Genomic DNA, 26,134 nt, shown 5'->3' with positions numbered 1-26,134 from the left:
GGGTGTGAGCATCTTATGGCTTTGTAATTCTTTACGCCTTGTTAACCCACTGGTGCAAGCTCAGGGAATTCCTAAGCTTATTCCCCACACACAGAAGTGGCCCAAAATGGCCTGAGAGGTTATTCCTTGGGAGGGGATTCTGCTCCAAGTAAGCCACTCCTGGGTCCCCTCTCAGGGCTCAGCCCATAGGCTGTTTCCATGAAGGACTGAGGTAGGCATTTCCAGAGGCAGCTCTGAGGAGTCCTTATTAACATCTGCAGTGGACAGGGCCTCAGCACCAGCACTCTGATGCTCTCGCATTGGTTAGGGTCATTTCTCTGCTCCAGAGCCCATGAGGCCCCATGGTTGCTTTAAGTTTGGAAGCCCCACTGCAGGGATCACATGCTGCAGGAGTGAAAGCCGGGGGCTCAAAAGGAGCTTGGGTTTCAGCCAGTCAGCAGGCTACACCTTGACTGTACTCCCTGGCTGATGTGGATGGAAAAATAGCAGTTAGAGTCAGAATGAATAGACCCTTATTACCAAGTGACCTCTGTGAGACCACTTCTTTGCAGGTAACTTCACAGCCTGGTGCACTTTATGGGTTCATAAAAGTGCCGGCTTTAGAGTGAGACCCATATGCAAATGTGGCTCTGTCACTTACTAGACAAATCCCTTCACCTCTCTGAGGCTTGGCATCCTTGTCTATGAAAGGAGAGGAGTAGCTCCTTCAAAGAGTTGCTGTAACGATGGAGTACGATCGTGCCTGTAGAGTGCCTAATGCCGAACCTGATATTTATTTAACCCTCCACGGTTATGGTTATTTATCTTTCAGGAGCTGTTAGCTCCTCCTGTGTATATGAGTTGTAGCACACATTTAACTGTACCAATCTAAATGTCACATGATTTCTGTGTTTATATTTTTATTAATATTTTGTATTTCTCCTTAAAAAATCTGCTTTAAACCACCCCTGATTTCTTCGGGGTTTTAGTTTGTAAGAATGTTGGCTGAAATCACCTTCTTTTGTCCTGCTGGGGAGGCAGAAGGTCCTGGAGCAGCTGTGAAGGATGTTCCTTAGCATAATGACACAGCATGTCTCACATCAGATGGCCATCAGGTGGCCGGTGGAATACCCACAAGGAGAAGCAGGAGCTCATTTGCATTAGGATCCTGCACCCAGCCTTTCTCCTGAAAGCCCAGGTGAGCTGGCTGCTGAAGGGGTCAACCGTGGGAAAACCTGGGGGAAGCAGAAAACTCCAGCATGGTGAAGAGCTGTGGGCAGGAGTAACAAGAACTAACATTTACAGGGATTCTTGGCTGTGTGGTAGTTCTGTGCTAGGCTTTTCATACACATTTTTCCCATTTCATTCTCATAATGACTATGTATGAGATGGCTTATTATCCTGTTAAGAGGATAGAGAGAGAAGATACATCAGCCATGCTAAGTGACGTACCTGAGGTAACACAGGTGCTTTGTACGCCTGTCTTCCTGATTTCAGAGTATATTCTCTTCCTGGGAAAAACCACATAGCCTCAAGGAGGCTAGCCCTGAATCTGCTCCAACCACCATGTTCAGAGACCAGACGTCATCTTTCTATGGTTACATGAGGGGGGTGGACTGATGACCTCCATGGTCCTTTCCACCTCTCTCATGCTGTTCCTGTCACTTTGAGAAGCTCTGCTCAGTACAAATGCATGGAGCACCTATTTACTAAGTGCCAGATATTTTCTTACTGTATTTAGTTCACTTTTGAATTTTCAGCCAACTTTCTTTTTACGATTTTATTTTTAAGTAATCTCTATACCCAACGTGGGGCTCAAACTTATAACCCTGAGATCAAGAGTCGTATGCTCTACTGACTGAGCCAGCCAGGCAACCCTCAGCCAACTTTTGATTACGAAAAATACCAAAAACCTTGATTCAACAGTTACCAAAATGTTACCATATTTGATTCTTCCATGTCTTTCTCTGTATCTATCTTTATACCATCTATCTGAATTTTTGAAATTAAGTAGTGGTCATCTTGAGATTTCACCCCTAAATATTTAGCCTTGCATCTCCTAAGAATAAGGACATTTTCTTGCATAACCACAAACCACGATCATACTTAAGAAAATTAACAATAGTTCCCTATTTATACCTTAGATTAACAGCCAGTCCAGATTAAAATTTCCTTACCTCCGAAAGCTTTTATAGTTTTTGGGGTTTTTTTTTTTTGGAACCAAGATCCAATCAAGTTTCACTCATTGTATTTGGTTAAGCAAAGCAAACAAAAACAATCCCTTAAACTTTGGTATGTTTGTTTTATTTCATAACATTGATTTTAAGATGAGTCCAGACCAAAGTTTGGTGGAATAACCCATATTCTGGACTTGTCTGATTGTTTTCCTTGTGGTGTTATATAACCCTCCTCCCCCATTTTTCCTGTAAACTAGAAGTTGGGTCTAAAGCCTGGATTGGAATTAGGCTAAACATTTTTAACCCAAATACTTCATAGGTGATTTGTATTTCATATCACTTCAGTCAGGAGACACAGAATGCCAGGTCGTCCAACAATAGTGATACCAAAAACTGTCACTTGGCTAAAGTGACCGTCCACAGGTCCTTCCATTGCAAAGGTATGGGAATGCCTTGAAAATCTGTTTGACAAGCCATGGATATTATGTTCTACAACATCCTTATACTTAAGGCATAAGCATCATTGATAGTTATTTAATTGTATATATTATTTAATTGATGGTTGCCACATGGTGATTTTCTAAATTATCATTTATTTTTCATTTATTTATAGGCATACCTTTGTAAACAAGAGCTTTTCTTTACCTATTAGAATGAATTATCATTCCTCTAAAAAGGCCGGGTAAGTGCCTCTTTTTTTTATTGCTGACTTTCAGAGTAAGGAATTGCTGCAAGTTGCTGTCAATGGCGGCAGATTAGTTTTCCCCTCTTCTTTGAGCAGTTCTGCGGACTTGCGACTTTTTATTTATTCAACTTTATAATCAGTTGCCGTCATTTTGGGTGCTCAAATTGCATCAAACTTGGACAGAGGGAGCTCTTTCAAGCTAGCTGAATCCTGTGTCCTTTGAGATGTCCCCATCATTCTTTGAGCACTGCCCTGCACTATGGCACAAGAAAATGTTCTGGGCTCATCTTGTACTTTCCACGCTCCAGACCAAGAATCAGGCATTTCTCTAAGGAGCCCTGGAATCTTTTATTGGAGAAGAGCATTTAAAAACCAAGATTTCTCTGCTTGGTGGGCTCATTGCCATTGGAGTGTCTTTGCTTCTAAACTGTTTCAATGGCTAAAGCTAAGAAATGTATTTATTTAAATATATCTATTTATTCACATTGCTACTCCAATTCAAATTTAATATTACACGGTTTTTCTTAATTTTTTTGATTTTATATTTGTACCTCTTTTCTCTTACATAGAAAATTTCAGTTACTACTAACCTAACATATTTACTTATTTGCCATAGTCTATAATCTATATATAAAGTAGATTTAAAGTAGAAACACCAGAAAATTACTTGGTGAATTTTAGACATTTTTTGGGGGGGAATTTCTTTTTTGTCCTTAGAGTGTATTCAATTACAGATAAACAGCAAGAGGTGTTCCAAAGTCACCTGAAAGAATTTCCTGTGTATGTCACTCATATGATATATAATTAATTTGTTTCAGTTTGATTTCAAATTTGGTTTGCTTTTATTTTTCTTTTTAATTAAATTTTATTTTGGGGGTTCAGTCTGTTAAGCATCTGACTCTTGATCTCAGCTCAGGTCTTGATTTCAGGGTTGTGAATTCAAGCCCCATGCTGGGCTCCCCGCTGGCTATGAAGCCTACTTTAAAATATATATATATATATGTTGTATGTAAGCCAATTTGACAATAAATTATATTAAAAATATTATATATTATATAAATTATATATATATATATATTTAAACAGGTAAAACATGTTTGAGCACTTATATGGCTCAAATTAAAATTATATAAAACATAGAGAAATCACCTATATTCATCCATATCCCTTTTACCTTGCCCCTTTCCTCCACACTGCCTGGCCTCTTTCGGTAACCAATTATTTTATTTCTGTTAGTCTGATATTTTATGTCTGGGTGTGTAATTTCCTCTCCCTTCTTATATAAAAGAAAGTAAGTTATATTCACTGATCTGTGCTTTCTTTTTTCCTCCCTCACAATATTAACATGTATCCCGGAGAATCCATATAAGTATAATATCTTCCTCATTCTTTTTATGTTACTGCATGCTTTGTTCAGCAGTCCTATGCTGTTGTTGTTGCTATTTAGTCCAAAAACAAGCAGCTTAGTGTGTATTATCTTACTTGTGGCCCTTTTTGCCTTTGTTTATACCCTTCCAGTCCTCATAGGCATTTGAAGTTTTGACCTCTGCGAAGGCTTTCCAGCTGGGTGGAGGTAGGGAAGGCCAGGTACAGCAGATTCCCAGAAGACTCATCACCTCGATCCACTTGCTTTGCTGGAGATGAGGGTAAATAGGAACTGAACAGCTGCTATTTTCCCACAGATCCTGCCACAGGCACCCTGGGCTTCATCCTGTTTAGATGGAGAGCTGGGGAGTGATGAATGAGGAAAAGGAGTGGCTTTAGCACAGTTTGGTTTTAACTTTCTCTTCTCTAGAAGGCACAAATGCCTCTAGGATCATCTCCCTCTTGTGCTAACTTAAAGGCAATTAAAAAGCAAAGAAACACAGGATTTTACTAACATTCAGAAGTCATATCATTCAGTTGAAGAAACATTGTATTGCACAATGAAGCTGGAGCTCCCATTTTCAAAAATGAATGTTTCTGAAATCTCAGAACAGCCTCAAGTAGACAGCTTTATGCTGACTTTTCCCCCTGCTCATCTCCAAAGCTCATACCACATACATTTGCTAGTTTTCCTTTTCTCCTCTGTATTATACTCATCAATCTCACAGGAATCAGGGTCTGCCTTTTTTTTTTTTTTCTTTTTCTTTTCTTTCTTTCTTTCTTTCTTTCTTTCTTTTTTTTTTTTTGGAATGAGAAACAAACACTTTTCCTTGCTGGGTAATTCTTTTGCAAATATATTCCTTGCAACTTCACCTCTTAAGTTATTTGTCCTATATCTGCCCTATTCTTTTAGAAAAAAAGGTGGGTAAACTAATTTGGTTAAATTAAAAAGGTTTTGCCTTTTCCTAAAATGATTTCCTTCTGGCCTGTATGAGTATGATATGACAAAAGGAAACCAATGCAATGAGGTGTGTTTATTTTTGAATACACCCATGCTAAGTGCATGACTATCTGCCGGCCTGTGAGTTACTTATGCTTCAGCACATGCAGAATAAATTAACTTAGCTCTGAATATATCACCTATTAGTCTTTGGAGGATAACTGTCTCATAGGACTCACAAGAGTCCTGTGTGATGGCCAGCATTCTTTTTAGCCTTGAAGTCACAAGCAGGGTGAAGCAGTGATTATTTCCTGGTCTGAAAGGAAGGGGAGGGGATCATGAGAGAGAAAAGGTACATGTATGGGAAGAAGAGATGGAAGAGTAAACGTGAGAAAAAGGGAGGAAAGGGAGGGAAGAGAATGGAAGAAAGGGAGAAGAATGAGGGGATATTGCAGGGGAAGAATAGAAAGGGCCCAAACTATATCTTGTGGGGCACTTGGCCGGCTGAGTCGGAGGACTATGTGACTCTTGATCTCAGCGTTGAGTTCGAGTCCCACGTTGGGTATAGAGATTACTTAAAAAAACAATAAGATCTTAACAAACATAGGCTTGTGGAAAGAACTCTCCTCTGAGGGTTGAAAGTCATGTTTTCTAGTTCTATATCTTCTGCACACGGTGCCAGAGAATTTGAGGAATTTGGTTGAAAATCAAGCACCTTGGAAAATACAGTGCCTCTTTTTGTTAGTAACCAATACTTACGAGTGCTTACCATGTTCTGGGCACTTATTTAAAAGCACTAGATTGTATTATACTAAGCGAAATGAGTCCATCTGAGAAAGACAAATGTCATACGATTTCACTCATATGTGGACTTTAGCATATGGGAAGGTGGGGAAGAGAAGAAAGGGAGACTCTTAATGACAGAGAACAAACTGAGGGTTGATGGAGGGAGGTGGGTGAGATATGGGCTAGATGGGTGATGGGTACTAAGGAGGGCACTTGCTGTGATGAATAGTGGGTGTTGTATGTAAGTGAATCACTGAATTCTACTTCTGAAGCAAATTTGTTAACTACAATTTAAGTTAAAAAAGAAAAAAAATCTTAAAAAAATAATAAAAGCACTTGGCATGGATTATGTCATTTAATCCCCACTGCAAGGCAAGGACTTAGGTTTTATCTCCATTTTACTGATGTGGAAACTGAGGCACGGATGCTAAATAATTTACTCAAGGTCACACTAAGCAAATGACTGTAGTAGTCACGTAGTCTCTGCTTCATTCACCTCCCTCCCCCACCCAGTGTCCTCCCTCGCTAGCAGAATCTCAGTAGTCTGGGTTGTGATATGCCTACCCTGCATCCTAGCCCCACTGGTTGAACGACAACAGACCTAAACCCATCTTGGCTCTCACATTCTCCTTACTGTTATACATTTTCCCAGCTTCCTTTGCAGGTGGCTATGCGACCAAGTTGTGACCAATGAGGTTTAAGAAGTCCACTAGGGGACTTCTGGGAAAGCTTTTCCTCTGTGATAAGAGGAAAGCATATTTTCTGCTTGCCTTCTTCTAACGACTTGATGAGGGTATGAAATGAAGATTCTATACTTGTGGCTGTAGCAGCCACCTGGCACCCATGAAGCAACAAACCCAAGGAAGAATGTCGTCATGCTAAGGATGGCAAAAGGAAAAGTGGGAAGTGTCGGGGACTCTGAGGACATTGTAGGACTGCTACAATAAACCTGGATTCAGCTCCCTGCACTCTTCTCATTATGTGAAATAATCAAAGGTCACTATGGCTCCTGAAAATTTGTCAGGTTTGGCCAAACATGCAGCTGCATATATATCCACTGATACGGGAACAGAAGTACATTTCAGACACAGGACGCTTGTCTTTGTTTCAGGCTCATAGGTTGCTACTCAGTACTGCCGAGTTGTTTCTTCCAGCGTCTTCCACCTTCAACCTTGACCCTGAGTATACAGTTGTTACTCTTAACCCAGAAACAAAGGCAAACTGTAACAAGTCGCAGGGAAATAGAAGCTGATGAGATTTTTAACTACCTAAAATATGAATCTACTAGCTAAAACAGAAACAATAAAGACACATACTGCAAGTAAACTTCAGATCCACTACAAAGATTCCTTTCAAAGGACCCATATCCCATGGGGATTCTCTGCATTGTTCTCACACAACCACTCACTCACTCACTGACCTTTGTGCTTCTACCCAGGACTTTACTTTGGGCAAAAACATTTCACCCCACCCCCAACACACAGTTTTGTGAATCTTGATATTCTCCACATCCAATAGAGTGCCTACTGCCTAGTAGGAACTTGATAAACGGTCATGGTATGGAATTAAAATTGCTTAATATCCCTCCTATTGAACAACTATCAAAATCATAAGCTTTCAAAAATTATGAGGACATATTAATATTTTTCTGATCTTGACAGATGATTTCTTAATCACTATTAAATTTTAAAGATATGCAAATTGCTGAAGAGAGGAAGTTTAATAAGTTACTCATAGAGAGCAGGTGTTCAACAAATACATTGAATTGAATGGATTGGGCTTTTATTTATTTATTTATTTATTTATTTAAATTTTTTTAACGTTTATTTATTTTTGAGACAGAGAGAGACAGAGCATGAACAGGGGAGGGGCAGAGAGAGAGGGAGACACAGAATCGGAAACAGGCTCCAGGCTCTGAGCTGTCAGCACAGAGCCCGACGCGGGGCTCGAACTCAGGGACCGTGAGATCATGACCTGAGCTGAAGTCGGACGCTTAACCGACCAAGCCACCTAGGCGCCCCAATGGATTGGGCTTTTAAAAAGCTGTATGTTATTCTCTCTCTCTCCCTCTGCCCCTCCCCCCTCCCAATTTAAATAAATAAATAAATAAGTAAAATTCTTTTTTTTTTTTGATGTTTATTTATTTTGAGAGAGAGAACACAACATGGGGAGATGAGCAGAGAGAGAGTGCGAGAGAATCCCAAGCAGGTTCCACACTGTCAACACAGAGCCTGATGCAGGGCTCGAGCCCATTAACCATGAGACCATGACCTGAGCCCAAATCAAGAGTCGGTTGCTTACCCAACTGAGTCACCCAGGCCACCCCTAAAATTGTCTTTAAAAAAAGGTAGCACCTGGGTGGTTCAGCAAGTTAGGTGTCTGACACCTGATTTCAGCTCAGGTCGTGATCTCACAGTTATCTCACGGTTATGAGATTGAGTCCTGCAACCCTGGTTCGGATTCTCTCTCTCTTTCCCTCTGCCTCTCCTCTGCTTGTTCTGTCTCTCTCTCTTTCTCAAATTAAAATAAATAAATAAATAAAACTCTCTTAAAAAGCTGTATGTTTTGGGGAAATGTAAACTGTGGTTAAAGTAAAATAAGACTTTTCCACTACACTGTTCTTGGGACAAGAAAAATTTAATGAATTTTTCAAATATGTCTGGTTTACAACTAGGGGGCAAAGAAGGACTAGAATTCCATTATTAAGTGCTTCATTTTGTTATAAACTTAGTGATTATCTGGCCAGATCATGGCTTCTGGGTCTGGTGAGTTGAATTAATAGGGAAGTCTTGCTCTCTGACACCAGTGTTTTGTTTTTTTTTTAGATTTTTTTTTTTAAATGTTTAAATTTGAAAGGGAGAGAGAGAGAGAAGGAGGGAAAGAGAACAAGCGGGGGAGGGGTAGAGTGAGAGGGAGATGGAGGTTCTGAAGTGGGCTAAGTGCCTACAGCAGAGAGCCCAATGTGGGGCTTGAACTCACAAACTGTGAGATCATGGCCTGAGCCAAAGTCGGAGGCTCAACCTACTGAGCCACCCAGGCGCCCCTCTGACATCACTGTTGAGTGGAATTCCACTTAATGCAAAAATGACTTCCCTCTGGAAAGACTGTATTTAAACCTAAAGGCACTTAACTGCAGTGGAGACTGAAGTAGAGTGATTTCCACAATGAAAGTTGCCCCGAATGAATTGGAAAGGGATGGATGCAAAGAACTGAGGAAAAGAAGTGATAACCTAATGTTAAAGTGTTTCTATATGTTTTTCTCATCCTTTGTTTTTTTTGTTTTTAAGGAAAGAGTCAAGAAATAAACATAAAGACCTCATTGTTCTTGTTGAAATCATTATGGTTCAAGGTACTAAAATATACTAAAAGCAAATGTTCACAATTTCCATTCAGTAAGCCCTTGAAAATCACAGGAAAAAATAATAAAAATAATTGTTACAACAATAATAACACTTTGTTTGTTTAACCTTAGTTTTCCATTTTCTTTAATTGTAGCTATATATAAACATTTTCTTATACTTCCTCTGTTGCAATTATTCTAAATGGCCTTTATGCCTAGCATAATAGGAAATTATACCGAACTGAAAACTCATTAGCAATGTATTCATGAGGAATCAAAATAATTTCAGATTCAACAATAACCTAAATGTAAATTTTTGTTTATTACAATATGGTAATCACTTATAAAGGCAGTGAACTAATAACCAAAACATTGTAGAGTACTGGAAGTTCTCCTAACTTGTGTTGCCTACAACTATGTAAGTAATATCAACTTTTAATCTTTATTTTGTTATGGTGATATCATCTTCTGACCTGGAATGTAATCTTGGGGGGGTGGGGGGAGAATTTTATATATCGCTGTCTCCAAAAATAGTTGATTAGGAGAGTCCTTCCAGATTAAGAAAATTTAAAAAGCACCACAATCTAGTCATTTCCTTCAAGCATATTGTTCACGTTTCATCCTCCAGTTTAGCCATAATCTCTGTGAGGATAGGGACTGTGTTTGATTTACTGCTGAATTCCCAGCACTTAGCATAGCATCTGGCACATACTGAATGAATATAGCTGAAAGAAATCAACTGCACACAAGGTTTTTAGTCCTCCAAGCGGACCAGCAGATCTCAAAACCTCCTTGTTATAGTTCCAAGATGGTGGCTTATGCCATCCAATTTTCTTCCCATATACCTTTTTTCAGTTTCTGGGGGGAATAAGGCATGGAAGAAATGAAAGTGTTTTCTCTTGTCAGAGAGGATAGGGAGCCCTCTGGGTTAGGTTGAATATGTACAGATTCAAAAATATGTCCTGAATATTGGTTTCAAGGCTTATTCCCTACTTTATGATTTCCCTTCATTTCTTAAACATGAGCGCTGAAAGTTCCATCCGGTTCAGGGACTATTAGCGTGTTCCTGTTAACTAAGCCTTTATTTTATTAAAAATAGAATGAGCCTGATGAAGCAACATAAAAGCATCAGATGAATTCTCTTATGGAATTCAAGCTGCCATTATTTGACTTCATTACTGCTTCATTTCACTGATATTCCTTTTATCTTAAGTATGGCCTTCTCTAAACTTCATTAACATCAAAAAGTTTTTGTTAAGTACTTTAACTGAACATGGCACTGTACAAAGAGGCTTATACAAACCAGATCCTTGTTATTTAGAAAGTTAAACTCACAGACATGAAACAGAAATATTTATGAAATTTATGTGCTTTATGCAAATGAAGGCCATTCTCTGATTTACTTTATGTGATTAGCAGTAGCTAATACTCATTGAGTCCTAACTACGTTTACGGCACTGTGTAAAAAAGCACCTTACACGCATCTTCTCCATAAAGCCCCCAACAACAACGAGGAAGGTGGGGTGTCCCAGGCTAAGTGAATTGCCTAAGGAAGGTCATACATCTGTGACATTAATTCAGGTCTGGCTCAGAGACCTGTGCCTTAACCGCTCTGACCTACCCCTGCCCTCTAGCTTATAACCTCCTCTCCCACAAATCCTTCACCCATCAGCAGCCAAATGTGCCAACTCAGCTCTCAGAGGAACAACTGCCTGGAGCCCGGCAGGGATTTGTGACAGGCATGGTGTAGTGACTGGAGTGCCTCAAGTTAAATCCTTGGGGAGCTGGATAGTATTGGATTAAATGCTGTTAAAAACAGGACAGCTTTGACAGAACAGAATTATCAATCAGATTCAATTCCATTCTAAAAATACAATCTGGACAGTTGAGACTCCAGACTGTTTAGAAGAGCTCTTTAATCTGTAGATAAACCTTACTGAAGAATGTCCCTGATTCCCCTTCAAGTTTCTGTCCTTGCTTGTCCCCTCTCATCAGTCCCCAACTTCCAATTTGAAAAGACGATACCCTGGTTTCTATTGGCTCATCAGTCCTCAAGCTGCTGCAGTCTGGCTAATGCTTCCATTTTTCCACTGGCAGTGCTCTCGCAAAGGTCAGCAATAATAACAAATGATTATTATAATAACACCTAGTGCTTCTTGTGGATTTATTGGGCACCAAACACTGGGCTCAAGGTTTTATTTACATTGGAGGGAGAAACCTGGAGAACAGGAGGATTGCACAGGTCTTGGGGAGATTTTGGCTTAGTTAACTCAGTTTTTTAAAAATTAACTTGACATGGAAATAGCAGAATACTTCAGACAAAAATCCAGTTTTGAGATGTGCTGTGCTGTTTGCTACAATCCGTATGATGAATCTTTTGCACTTGGACCCTCCTCAGGCAAATTATTATTATTATTATCTTGGTGTTTTTATTTTTGAGAGAGAGAGAGAGAGAGAGAGAGAGAGAGAGAACGAGTGGGGGGAGAGGCAGAGAGATAGAGAGAGAGAGACACAGAACCTGAAGCAGGCTCCAGGCTCCGAGCTGTCAGCACAGAGCCTGAGGCGGGGCTTGAACTCTTGAACTGTGACATCATGACCTGAGCCAAAGTCAGATGCTTCACGGATTGATTCCCCCAAGCGCCCCTCAGGCAAGTGATTTACTGTCCATACTTTACATGGATATTCTGGTTAGGATTTACAGTAGTCAAGAAAAGACCTCTCCACTTAAACTAGCTCAAGATAAAAGATGGAGGTTATAAAACAGCAATCCAAGGGCAGGAACTGTGGTACACCTGGATTCATGGAAGCTGAGACTAGAAGACAGCGGCCAGCTCTTCGTTAGTGTTTCTACTTTTCATTCCACAGAGGCTCCATTCTCCTGTTACAGACCGACTTCCTCTTATTCTTCATTCTGTTCCCTCATTCCTTAACTTGCTCAAAGCTCCTTATCCCCACTCCACCCCCTTGCAGCATTCTCCTTTATGTTCCTACTACCAATTGCCTTAGTCTTTTGATTTTCCAACTGTAAATTCCTGGAAAATCCCCATTATGTATTTCCAAGCCTGGTCACATATGTCATAAATTACTTTCAAGCTGCAATATAGGTCACACTGAGGGAAGTACACAGACATGGTCCAAACATCAGTAACCAGGTAGAGTGGGAATACCCTTCAAACAGATATCACAGGGCATCATTTGGAGAATATCCTAAGCATAATTAACCTTCATAAAAATATTGAATAAAAGCCATTACTTATGCTTATTTTATAGACATGAAAATTGAAGCTTAGAGAGGTACAAAATAATTTGTCCAAGAAATTAAGTGGCAAAGCTGAAATGTGAACACAGGCTGCCAGCTAACAAACTCAAAGCCTCTATTTTTATTTTCTTTCTTGACTTTCAGGCTGAGTAACATTCTTGCTATTCTCTACTTCCTTAAACTTAGAACCCTACTGTTAGGTTTACTGTATTCTTTCAGTTTTGTGTTTTTTCTGATGGTTCCTCCACTCCCTTTAATTCCTTGTTCTCCTTCCAGTTCTTACATGTAGGAGTTCTCCAAAGGACTCTTCATGGCTCCTTCATGTTTCTTTCTGTATGTGCTTTTTAGGCAAATTCATAGGTTTTTACAGATTTGAATACACTTAGACACTATGGTTTCCTCAACTGGGGTTCTTAGACACACATGTCCCCCACCCCACCCAAGAGACTTGTGGATAGAATTTAGGGAGTTCATGAACTTGAATGAGAAAAAAATTAACATCTTTATATTTTCACCAGACTCCAACAGAAATTTACTAATCCTTTCAATTATGAATGTATCAACAAACCACTGTAATAGCAGCAAACATCTGTGACTTTGTTGCCAACAAAAATCATAGGTATTTTAATATTTTCCAACTGTTGCAAATGTCTTAAAATTTTATGTCTTCTCATTATACTTCAAAATCACAGTGGCTCACCTCACACCTATCAGAATGGTTAAAATAAAAAACACAAGAAACAACAAGTGTTGGTAAGGATGTGGAGAAAAAGGAACCTTTTTGCACTGTTGGTGGGAATGCCACTGGTGTTTCCAAGCTGTGGAAAACACTATGAAGGTTTCTCAAAAAGTTAAAAGTAGAACTACTCTATGATCCAGTAATCATGCTCCTTGGTATTTACCTCCAAAATACAAAAACACTAATTCAAAGGCATGTGCAACCCTATGTTTATAGCAGTGTTATTTACAATAGCCAGGTATGGAAGCGGCCCAAGTGTCCATCGACAGATGAATTGATAAAGAAGATGTGGTATATACACACGATGGAATATTATTTAAACATAAAAAGAAAGAAATCTTGCCATTTGCAATGACATGGATGGAGCTAGAGAGTATAATGCTAAGTGAAATGTCAGAGAAAGACAAATACCATATGATTTCACTCATATATGAAATTTAAGAAACGAAACAAATGAGCCAGGGGAAAAAGAGGAAAGAGAAAGAGAAAGAGAGAGAGACAGACAATCCAAGAAACAGACCCTTAACTATTGACAACAAACTGATGCTTACCAGAGGGGAGGTGGGTGGGGGAGATGGGTGAAACAGGTAATAGGGATTAAGGAGGGCACTTGTTATGAGGAGCACTGGGTGATGTATGGAAGTGTTGAATCACTGTATTGTACACCTGAAACTAATATAGCACCATACGTTAAAACAAATTAAACTGAAATAAATTCAAAAAATAACAAAAATACTGCACTCCTTTATTTCGATAACTGTTTTTGCAATATCACTAATCCTGACCCCTTTATTTTCTGTATTTAGAAACTTATTTTTTTGAGAAAGGGTTCATAGACTTTGCCAGACTACTAAAGGTTAAAAACTCCTGTTTTAAAACACTCTAGGCTGTTAATAAACCTTATTACGGTGATAATTTCACAATGTAAATGTATGTCAAATCATCACGTTGTACACCTTGAATTTACACAACACTATATGTCAATAAAGCGAAGAAAAAAACCCACGCTAGCCAGATGTCCTATCATGACTTATAAACAGGTTCAAGTCTTAGGCAATGCAGAGGCAGCTTCCTTAAAGCCTAATGACCTACTCAGTTTTCTGAGTTCTGTCTTTAAGCTTTGGCTGCCTGCTTTATCTGCAGACTTTACTTGTCAGATGGGCACCTAATCCTCCCTGTGGTATGATACCCTTGTGTTGATCTTGGGCCTCTAGTTTATATCCCAGATTGCTTTCTACTCTCACTCATTCTTACATTTTGTTTATTAACTCCGGGTCTCAACTCCACACTAGCTGTTGTGGGTCCCTGGACTGCTAACACTTTGTCCTGCATATAAACTTTTTCACCAGTGTGGAATAAACCAGAACTATTACCAGAGTAATCTTCTTGAAGTATAGCTCTGATCATATCCTTTCTTTCCTCTGAATGCTTACAAGTTCAGTATAAACTTCTCAGTGAGGGTAATTTTGATTGCCCAAAACTGAAACCTATTTGAGGTGGCTTAAGTAAGATGAGAAATATATGATATGGATACAGGGATATTATGCAGACATTATGAGTAGGGGTATAGGAACAAGTTGAGCCATAAACAAGGAGTGGCAAACTTTTTCTGTAAAGGGCCAAATAGTAAATGTATTAGGCTTTGCAGGCCATATGGTTTCTGTCACTGTGGCATAGGCAATATGAAAAGAAATGAGTTCCAATAAAACTTTATTTATAAAACACACAATTTGCCACACAGCTCATAATTTTAGGACCCCTGGACTAAAACATTATCAGGACTCGCTGAAACTCATTTCCATCACTATCCACAAGTCTGCTTTGTTCTCTTCCTACTGACTAGCTTCTTCAGCTTCTCTGGTTCCCATGTTAGAACGTGGCTTCTGAAAGCTCTGAGCTTCCGTGTCACAAGTTAAAGTTTAAGCTCTCTCTTTCTTTGCCGGTGCTAATTCCAAGTCCTTAGGGTACGGATATTGTCTGGCCCAGTTTGGGGCCTAGACCAATTAGCTGTGGCCAGCGGTCTGGGTCTTGCTGTATGAACAGGGCTTTGGGAGCCACCCCTACAATGTCTTAGGTCAGAGCTGAGGGACAGGTTTCAGAAAAGAGCAAGGAGCTGGGAAGACAACCCAGTGAGAGCCTTCTGTTGCATTCATTCAAACCTACATTTTCAACATTATCCCTACTAGACCTCTCCTATCCCTTTCTGAAGTACAACCAACTCCTTGTCGATCTCATAAATTCTGCATATTCTCACCCTGCATTCCCCCTATCTGCCAGTAGATATTCTTCTACTCATCTTCAAAGTCTCTTCTAAAAAGCCACCCTTTCCTTTAAATCCACACAACAATCTATTGGTCTTGTTCTGCTGCTATTTCTGTACCTTTTTGTTTTGCAGACAATAGGTGCTCTGCTGGGGAAATGACTTATTTAACTTTTTATCCACTTTGGTACCTTTCAGAGAATAGCCTCTGAGTTCCTATTGGTTGAGTTTAACTATACCTTCAAAGCTGAATAACTCCAAACTAAATAAAATGTTGACTTTCAAGAGTGGCAGTTATACAGGAAACATAGTATCTACTTTTAAGGAAATTATTTAAAAATTTAAAAGTATCCATTTCCAAATTTATGGTAGCTAAATTAAAGTACATATGCAGAGAGATATTAATTACAGCAAAACTTACATTGAATGTTATTATATACTAAGAAGAAATAAAGTCCCATTAGGATTGTATCATCTGTTAATGTACTAAATTAAAAAGGAATACTGTAGGGGCACCTGGGTGACTCAGAGCTTTAAGCTCAGATTTCAGCTCAGGTCATGATCTTGTGGTCCCTGAGTTCCAGCCCCGTGTTGGGCTCTGTGCTGACAGCTCAGAGCCTGGAGCCTGCTTCAGATTCTGTCTCTCTCTCTCCGAACCTCCTTCGCTTGCACTCTCTCTCTCAAAAATAAATAAATATTTAAAAAAAAATACTACAGAAATAACGTAAGAGAATAGGAAAGGTTATAAACTTGAAATATTAAAAACTGCTCTAAAACGCAAATGCTCCAAAAATGATTAGTACTCGTGCAAGAAATTTACCAAAGAGCCAGAGATCTCATCATCTAATTTCTTTCTTTCTAGAACTATTAATTAACATTGTTCCCAGAACTGTGCTAAAATCCCCTGCTGAAAGGAATAAAGTAAATACAGTAACTGCAGGGAAAACTGGTTCACATCCACGAAACGGTTGCAAGGCTTGCGCTTTTCTGAAACAGAAAACACTTGTTAAATAACTATTCCTAAACTATTAGCAAACTACATAAAAGCTTTTTATTTAACACCATCCTCCTGGGAGACTGCGTTGGAATGTGCAGCGGGTCTGAAAAAGGCACAGATTTGGCTCAATTGTAAATATTAGGTGCAAAGAGGCGAAGCCATTGTGCAGAGTAGGGGGTGGGGAGGGTGGGGTCCTGATTCCCAATGTTGATAGAAGGACTCCAATTTCGCTTGGTATTCATTTTTCTACTACAATTACAGTTTTGCTAAGAAAAATAAAATATCAGTTGGGCTCTCATCAGGCTTCTAATTTGCAGTGCCTACAGAAAAAGAAAACGTCTCATTTAGCTAAAAGAATCACCTTTCCGCAATCTCCAGAGCCTCGGGGAAAACGGAGGAGCGCCCAGCCCCACCCCACCGCCCCCACCGCGGCCACCTCCTGAAAGCCCAGCCCGCTCCACCCGCCGCCGCAGGTCGTTTGGGCTTGCCCGGCGCTAGCCGCCCTAAGACCCTGGGTCTCCGCGGCTCGAACCAGTCTGTCGGGCGGTTCTGCGTGGGGATGCTCCAAATCACTAAGCCACAACACAGAACCCAAGCTTGGACTCTGAACCAAGCCCTTTTGCCTAGTTTTCTCTTTCCCCGTTTCGCCAGAATCCTCACCACCCCTCGTCACAGCCTCGTCACAGCCTCGCCCCAGCCTCGGGGTCCTCTGCAGCCACCTGCGCGTGTACGCTATTGTCACGCAGTAAGGAGGGGCTGCAAGGCGCTCAGCCCACCAGGCACTCCAGGGAGAGACCGAAACTACAACTCCCATCACGCCCCACAGCCTGTTCCCTCCTCCTCCTTCCCTCCCCCCTCCTCCCTCGGCCAGCGGCCGGGAGGCTCTGGGCTTTTATCTGCGGACCGGCGGGAGGGAGTCAGGTCCCCGCGATCTTCCCCGACCCGAGCGATCTGCCCAGCGGCGGCGGCGGCGGCTCTTAGCCGGGTTTTGCCTCCGCGTCCCCGCCAGCCCCGAACCCGCGGGGGCAGACGGTCCGTCCGCGCGTGCGAGAGGATGGTGATCCGCGTGTTCATTGCCTCCTCCTCGGGTTTCGTGGCGGTGAGCACCGTGGGGACTGGCAGAGGGCGGGGGTCGGGTCTGGGGGGCTCTTGGGCGCAGAGCGCGGGTCCTGCGGGAGGTGCGCGGCGCACGCCCCTGCGCGTCTCGGTGCGCTGCGCGTCGGAACGCGCGAGACCGCGCCGGGCAGGTGATCCATCACACTTGCACAACAATGAAAAGGGCGGGGAGCAAAGGTGGGTGGGGGACCCCAGCTCGCCCACAGGCCCACTCAACTCGGCCTGAAAGGGAGACAGCACAGCGGGGAAAATGGAGTCTGCGGGGAAACCCCCAGCTCCAGTCGTGTGATTTGGGAATTTGGGGAAGGGGTACTCTGAGAGCTTCGGGGGTCCCGCTTCCCTTCGTGTTAGTTCTTCCCGATGTGGGACCTTCGGCCTGGTTAAATTTTATATAACCAGCTTTTATGTAGGCTGCTTGGTTTGCTAACCTAGCTCCTGAATGAAACAAGTTTAAGTAGTAATTGCTCTTCACCCTCCCTTCCTTTCCACCCAGTTCATTAGTTTAAGCCTGCGCAAAGAGAACTGTAAACTAGGTTTGTCCTGTCGTGCCAGGGTTTTCTTACTTGTTTTGTCTTTTTTTTTTTTTTCCTTAGGATGCTATGAATATTTTCTTTATGTAAATGTGTGTGCTTGGTTTCTTTCCCCTTGTAGTGCAGTGGTCAATTTCATCTTGAGGATGTATAAAGTGTGGTTTCTCGAATTATTTTAAGTTGTGTTTGGTCGATATTTTGGCTTTTTAATTTTTTTAGGAAGAAGTTTTTGGGAAGAAGAGAAAAATAGCTAGATGTCAGACTGTAAAGAAAAAATGCAGTAGTATACTTGATAGAGCTCACTGGGTAATAAGACATGTAGCAGGATGTTTTACATGATTATTAAAACTTGGTTTCCTTAGTAAGAGTTAAGCTGTTAAGAGGTTCCTTGGTGAGATATATAATCAAAAACATCAAAACTGCAATATTGGTTGCTTAAAATTTGGTCAGTTGTCTGCCCAGCAACAACCAGATTGTCCCAAAATTTGTTTCTGAAGCAGGTGGGATGGAGGATGGAATAAAATGTTGCTTGTAAATCCTTATAAACGACGGAGACTTTTTATTTAAAAAGAAAGCAACACTGTAGTACCAAAAAAAGACCCCTTTTCATTAGGAATAGATGGGAAACTCCACCTTAATCTTTACATGCAGGCATGTGGTGGTCCCCATACTCCTGATAGTTTGGGTATTTCTAGTTATTTGTGGTTGCTTAGTCATTCCTGTCTTTTACAGATTTCTCTACTGAACTACACTTCATGTGTTTGGAAACCCATATTGTTTTGTGCATAGATTTTGTTTTTCAAATGCACTTCTTCATAAGAATGCTATATATAGACTTTTTGGTTTCACCACCAACTAGCATGCTCAGTAATTGTTCCAGTAGCATTTTTTGATTATGGAAATGCTGATCTGTAGTATTAAGAAGCCTACGTTAGTTTGGACAAGTCAAAGTCAAAACTTCAGGCACTTACTTGGCTTAGCCTATCAGCAGGTAATATACAAGATAGCTCTGGAATTTTGCATCTCTGTTTCCTCAAATCCATTAACATTTATTGCCTGCCTGCTATGCCCTTTTTTAATTTTATATTTACTGTTATGTGTTTTGTCCATGAAGCTAGATTTAAGAAACCTAAGTTTTAATGCAGAATCTGGCTTGTGGTGTAAGCTTGGATAAGGTGCTCATCTCTTCCTGAGTTAGAATGAAGGATGGTGATGAATTGCTCAGAATTACATTCTAGCTTTAAACTGCTTTGACTTCATCAGTTGGGTAAATGTGGATAAACCCTTGTAACAGTGTCTTTTATTTTAAATGCACTTTAAATGCCTCAAAGTGAGTTTATTCTTTTTGTTTTCCTTTTTTAAATTTTTAATGTAACATATTGTCAAATTGGCTAACAGTGTGTAAAGCATGCTCTTAGTTTTTGGGGTAGATTCCCGTGGTTCATCGCCGATGTACAACACCCAGTGCTCATCTCAACAAGTGCCCTCCTCAATGCCTGTCACCCATTTTCCCCTCTCCCCCACCCCAAAGTGAGTTTATTCTTTTCCTTTGGTGTTCTACTGTGATGTCTCAGGTCCCCTCACTGCCCCGCCTAGTAGTATGTGTTCTGACATGATTTGATTTGAGCTAGAAGACATAATCTGTTATATATACAGCCCATAAACAGTAATTCTCTATCTCAATGGACCTAACTTTTTTAGGTCTCAGACGATCCTTAGTCATTGAGTAATTCCCAATTATAATATCATCTCCTATATTAATACAGCTTTTTTGTAATTATGTAATATTTATACTTTCGGTGATGATAAGTTTATGCTTCTATGCAAGAATAATGATTTCTAAGAGATAATGAAATTGTTTAAGTTAACTATTGGCCTGGGGAGGCTGATAGGGCTTATGGCATTAAGCTATATTAAGCTTTGATGGCATAGCAGTAATGTTTTCCTTGCAGCAGTGTTATGTTGACCATTGGCCCTGTTTATTTGGTGACCAACTGTGACGAGCAAGTGCATGGGAGAACAAATAATTTGACTTCCAAGTCAGTTTAGTTCTAGCTGAAGTTTATTAAACCACAAGGAAGGAATGTAGCTAGAAGTTGACTTTGCTAAGTGGGTTCCTGTTATTTCCAAAAAGGTTCTCTGCCCCAAACAGCAATAGATTTAAACAATCTATTTAGAAAATATCCTCGTCTTGTTCTGACTTCTCTGAATTCTCCAGCGTCAACACATAACAGTGGTATTTGTAATAATTAACACCAAGGGGTGGTTGCCCTTTTATCCTCCCCAGCTCCAGGTAAAACATGCTTTTTCTAGGAAATAAAAGGGATGCCACGTTATTATGCCATGAGTACCTAAAAATCAGATTTCATATGCAGGTGATAACGTTGCTGTCATTCATATTGTTGTGAAAGGCATTTAATTAGTCCTAAGAAAACAGTATATTCTAAAAGTGCCATTTTAAAATTTAATTTATTCTGGTTGTGTACCCAAAAGGTGGGGGTGGGGGGAGTCATGGTAACTTTATTCAGGAAATACATTGATATGGCTTTTTAATTTAAAAATACTGGCATCAGTCAATTATTTCATTCACTCATTCATTCATTATTTTATTCATTCAACAAGTATTTTCTAAGGGTCTGCTCCTTGCCTCTCTCTGTCCTTGGTCTTGTGGGCAATTGGAAGAGAATAGAGGATGTAGTCTTTGTCCTCAAGGAATTTAGGTGGGGACTGGGTGGGGAGGTAAGATAGGATAGCTAAAACCACCAGTAATAAAGTACAGACCAAGGACACTTGCCTCTTTCAGAACACATTATCAGAGATAGAAATAATATAGGGGCTGAGGGATACATTGCAGGATGTCAGATAAGGAGGAAATGTGCCAGAAATCATAAAATATGCATGTGGGAGCCTTAGGCAGATGGCAGGGAGAGGAATTGAGTTAGATTTGGAGCCAGGGAGAGAGTGCAGGGTCCACCTTGTTCAGGCTGGAAAGGGAGGAGCTTTTGATAGAAGAAGGCAGACAGCAGATGTCCCTGTGGACTTCTTTGGAGGACAGGGTAGACTTTAAGTTCCTGCAGGAAGCCCTTGATAACAAACTCTGTAGTGCTCGGCATCTCAGAGACGTCTTCAGTATCTGCAGCTTGCGTGTTGTCCCACGTCTTTTGTCCCCAGGTAACAAGGGGCTCTCTGGCAAGGAGGGACGTCTGGTATGTGATTTTTAATTTTTTTTTTTTAACATGTATTCATTTTTGAGACAGAGAGAGACAGAGCATGAATGGGGGAGGGTCAGAGAGAGGGAGACACAAAATCTGAAACAGGCTCCAGGCTCTGAGCTGTCAGCACAGAGCCCGTTGTGGGGCTGGAACTCACGGGCTGCGAGATCATGACCTGAGCTGAAGTCGGTCGCTTAACCGACTGAGCCACCCAGGCGCCCCTGGTATGTGATTTAAAAAAAATCTTTACCCCTCTGCTTGTCTTGAGTAAAATGTCTCTAAAAAAATAAAATCTTTCACTCTTCGTTAAAGTTTCTGGGCTCAGTTGTTAGAGCTGGAAGAAAACCTAAAGGAATTTTCTAGTGAAGTCCAACCACCTAAAATCACAGAGAAGGAAATTTGGGCTTGGAAATTCAGTGGCTTATCCTGAAGTCATTTGTGTCACTCAACACAGATCCAAGGGTTAAACAGAAACTAGGTCTCCTGACTCCTGAATGTATTCATTCTTGTGTTCATTCAGCAATGCATTCATTGATGCATCCATTGACCCTTGAATTCATCAAATAATCATTGAAAACCTACCAAGTACCAGGCTCTGTGTAAGGTGCTATTAGGTGCTAGGTGTATGTGAAGTCAGAAGAACAGAAACTCTGGCCTTAGGGCACAAGTCAATGCTCACTTTTCAGCCTCAGAGCCTTGGGATGCAAACCATTTAAACAAGGAGATCAATGCGGGCTTGGGCAGTGTTTCTGAGAAGCTGGGTGAAATGAACAGTATATGCATGGATGTTGGAGAGGGACCATCACTGGGAGCAAAAGATATAAAGAAATTGGAAACAAAGTTGGAAGCAAAAGATATAAAGAAATTGGAAACAAAGTTGGAAAATACAGCGCTTTGCCCAGGGCTGCCATTATATTTTCAAGTAGGATTGAGAGTGGCGGTGGGGAACACATAGAAACTATGCTCAGAGTTGTTTTGATCTTTGCAGCTGTAGAAGGCATACCCTTTGGTTTGTATGACTTAACAACTTTTAAGCATGCAGTAAGCAGTGAAGCACTGAATGTATTCAGTGAAGCTTTACTGTGAGGAGGCCCCGCAAAGGAGTTCCAAGCAGTTAAAGTCAGGATATGACCATGTAGAACAGCCTAAGACTGGGCAGTAATTCCTAAGTGATTCTAAGCCAGAAGAAGCTAGTGAGGGTAAGCCTGGGCTCATTAGCCTCTTTAACTCATTGCATCCTCAGAGTCACAGGGCAAGGTAGTTATTTATTCTCATTTTACAGATGAAGAAGCTGAAGTTAAATGCCCTGATGAGATCATACACAGTAGATGGTGGGATCCTGAGTTGAACTCCACCTGGCAGGTGGTTCTGAAGTTTCTAGAGCAGTTCTCCCGTGTGGGCACGGTGGCACCCTGGGGCAATGAGAGTACCAGGGATGCCTGACATCCTACAGTGGGCTGGATAGTCCCCCATAAGAACTGCCCATGCAAAATGCCAGGGGTATCCTTGATGAGAAAACAATGCCAAAGAGCATTGGTGAGTGAGGGTGTGGAGTGAGGTTAGGTAGATGGGAGCATATGAGAAATGACCAGGAGAAGCAGGAATGAGTTGGGGGAGCAAGGACAAGGATGTGATTTAAGGGAAGGTCAGGCTGGGAAGGCAAGTGTGTTAATTTCCTAAGGGCTGCCATTAACAAAGTATCAAAATCAAGGATTTAAACAACAGAAATTTGTCTCCCAGTTCTGGAAGCTAGATCAGGGTATGGGCAGGGGTGCCTCCTTGTTAGGGCTGTGAGGGAAACTGCCCCATGCCTCTCTCCTAACTTCTCATGGTTTGCTGACAATCTCTGACGTTCTTTGGCTTGTAGATGTATCTTTTTGGTATCTGCCTTCACATGGTCTCCGTGTGTGTGTGTGTGTGTGTGTGTGTGTGTGTGTGTCTGTCATGATGTACAACTTCCTCCTTTTTATAAGGACAGGTTCATATTGACTAGAGCCTGCTCTAATGACTTCATCTTTATTGATCATCTGCAAAGGTCCTGTTTCCAAATAAAGTTACATTCAGAGGCACCGGTGGTTAGGATTTCAACATTTTTCAGGGAACACAATTCAACCCATAACAGCATGGAATATGAGTGTTGAAATAGACTAATTAATGGAATTTTCTCCCTTTAATTGGAAAGACTGAAGGCAGATTTCTTGAATCTTCATGTTAGCAGCTGGATGTGGAATTGTATGGAATTGTAGTCATGTGTAAGGTCTCTTGCTAGAAAGGGAGGTTTATCAATATCCCAGATGAAGACCTGACCTCAGGTTTTCTAGTACATTTTACTCTTTCTCAAATTTGATATTTTCCCATTCTACAATATTTTAAACTTGGAAATAGAAATATAATCAAGGGCATGGATTCTTATGAAATTAGGGGCTTTTTATCCATTTGTATTGGAATACTTTCAGAAAACATTTCTATTTATTTGAGGAAATGAAATTTTGACAAATATTTATAATATGAAATTTAAGGTGGTTTCCATATTGTGGGAATTTAAGAACATTTGAGTCTTGTCTTTTGTGTGTTTTTCAGTTCTTTGGTCAAAAACAGAAAAGGAAAGGGGCACCTGTGTGCCTCAGTCAGTTAAGCATCTGACTTCGGCTCAGGTCATGATCTCTTGGTCTGTGGGTTCGAGCCCCATGTCTGGCTCTGTGCCAACAGCCCAGAGCCTGGGTCCTGCTTCAGACTGTGTCTCCCTCTTTCTCTACCCCTCCCCTGCTCGTGCTCTCTCTCTTTCTCTCAAAAATAAATAAATAAAAAAAAAAAAAAAAAAAAAAAACAGGAAAGGAAAACAACTGTAGTGGGGGGGGGGGGAAAGCCAGTTCCATAAGAAGCAGTGTGAGATACCAAATTAAGAAATATTTCTTCTTTAGATGTTTTTCATGTTTAATTTATAAAAATGTTGAAATGAATTCATGTTTCCCCCCCAGTACAGTTAGAAATGGGTGACAGAATAGAAAAGGTCTAGATTCTTAGTGAATGTTTCATTTTTCCCAAAATAGAAATTAGCATGACTTATGGATCATTATATATGAAAGTTTAAAATACTTTGTTTTGAAATGCAGATTTAAAAAATGGGACCAATAAATTATTGCTTTAATTGCTGAATGTCGATTTTTTTTAAAAAGTCACCCTCCAAACTCTAAACTTAAAAGGAGACCCAAATTTTCAGTAGGAGCTGCTTTAGTGGCTGCTACCTTGCTGCAGAGTGAGTTAGAAACATGTTATTCTCATTTAAATTACATTCTTAGGTACATTATTTTTCTGTGATTAGCTTTGTTACACTGCTACAAAGAAAAAGGACCTAGCTTTCTAAATGAGAAATTTAGTGAAAACAACTTTTTTCCCTGTGAACTGGCAAACGCTTGTTAATATTGGAGGGAGATTTTCCACATCTAATCATATACAGTTGTCTTCTTTGGGTCCTCTTTTTAGTGGTAGTTTAAAAACATGTCATGGAACCTTTCTGTTGAGTGATTGTTTAGACCAGCAATGACCAGTACAGACTGTTGCCTGGCATGGGGGTGGCTAGGGCGGCTGTGAGAGGTGGCGCTTGGGGACTGGGAGCCTTCGAGCGGCTGTAACCCAGCTGTGTGGTCTGAGCCAGTGCAGCTTCCCTTCTGTCCTCTTTCAAAAATAGGCTTATCTGAGTTTTATCTGCCAGCACGGACTAATTGCTCAGGAACTATGGCAACTAAAAGTTAGTGTTGTTCTTTCTTTCATGTTTGATTAATTTTTCCAGACTCTAAACAATCGACCTAGGAGAAGCACCTTCTGGGCTCCTGACTGCTTTGCTGTAGGACTCGAAGCTCTGCTAGATGCTTGCTGCCAGATAGGGGTCCCCCTACCAACAAGCCCAGGTCCTTTTAGGCTGGTGCAGCCCCTGGAAACTAGAACTGGGTCTGGTTCCCTTTGTTACCGTTGACAGCTTATTCATTCCTGAAAGGTACTGAACTCTTTTGGGCTGGGTCAGTGCCTGGAACAACCCCAAAGGGGGTTTCCTGGAACTGACCCCTGAAACTAGAAGGGCAGGGCGCGGTGTACATCAGGGTGTGTCTCTTGTTGTGGGACCCTTGTGGCTCTCTGCCAGCATTGCTTCAGCACTCCTGAAGCCGGAAATGGAATGTTGGCTGGGACTGAGGGCAGAGGGTTTTAGGTACTTCAGGACGTGCTTCCATATCCTACCAGCGATGACTCAGATCTGGAATTGGCTTTTTGTCATCTTGGACCTAGTGGCTTTGGGAGTGGAGGGCTGAGAAGAAGAGAGAGCCAATTAAGTGACTTGCTTGACAGGTCAGTTCAATGGTGTTTGGTAAATGCAAATACAGTTAAAGTCAGCAGACCAATCCTATATAAAAAAACAAAACAAAGCAAAACAAAACAAAAAAAAACCCTAAAGCAACACAACCAATGTAGCTTTGAGCTTTTTTTGAGTTTGTTTTCTTTTTGGAGTTACACAAGGAGTGGGAGTATGGTCTTCATTCATGGCATTCCTATGTGATTTGAAGCTTACTAGTTCTCTTCTTTCCTAATTATATTCGTTATGATAGTTCCTTGAATGGGAATTGGCCACTCCATCAGCCTGGGTCCCCAGCTGACAGAAGTTTTGGGTTGTGCTGACCTTTTATGATAAATAAACTACTTACTAGTCAAAGTAACTATTTGGATTGAATATTTGCTGATTTATTTAATTCTGGAGTT

The 26,134-nt window shown here is 40.9% G+C and overlaps 1 protein-coding gene across 1 annotated transcript in view; it reads left to right on the top strand.

Annotated features, from left to right (window-relative positions):
• The window catches only part of SH3BGRL2 (SH3 domain binding glutamate rich protein like 2), a 156,747-nt gene that overhangs the window by 81,051 nt on the left and 49,562 nt on the right, over positions 1 to 26,134 (top strand). Inside the window, exon 3 of the mRNA XM_019442656.2 lies at positions 16,906 to 17,626. Coding sequence (XP_019298201.2) covers positions 16,906 to 17,626 — 721 coding nt within the window. The remainder of the gene's footprint in view (positions 1 to 16,905; positions 17,627 to 26,134) is intronic.

The sequence above is a fragment of the Panthera pardus genome, unplaced genomic scaffold, assembly GCF_024362965.1.
Source record: "Panthera pardus isolate Hobbes unplaced genomic scaffold, ASM2436296v1 HiC_scaffold_17, whole genome shotgun sequence".
NCBI lineage: Eukaryota > Metazoa > Chordata > Mammalia > Carnivora > Felidae > Panthera > Panthera pardus.
The sequence above is the reverse complement of the archived record's forward strand: the minus strand, read 5'-3'. Positions and strand labels throughout refer to the sequence as shown.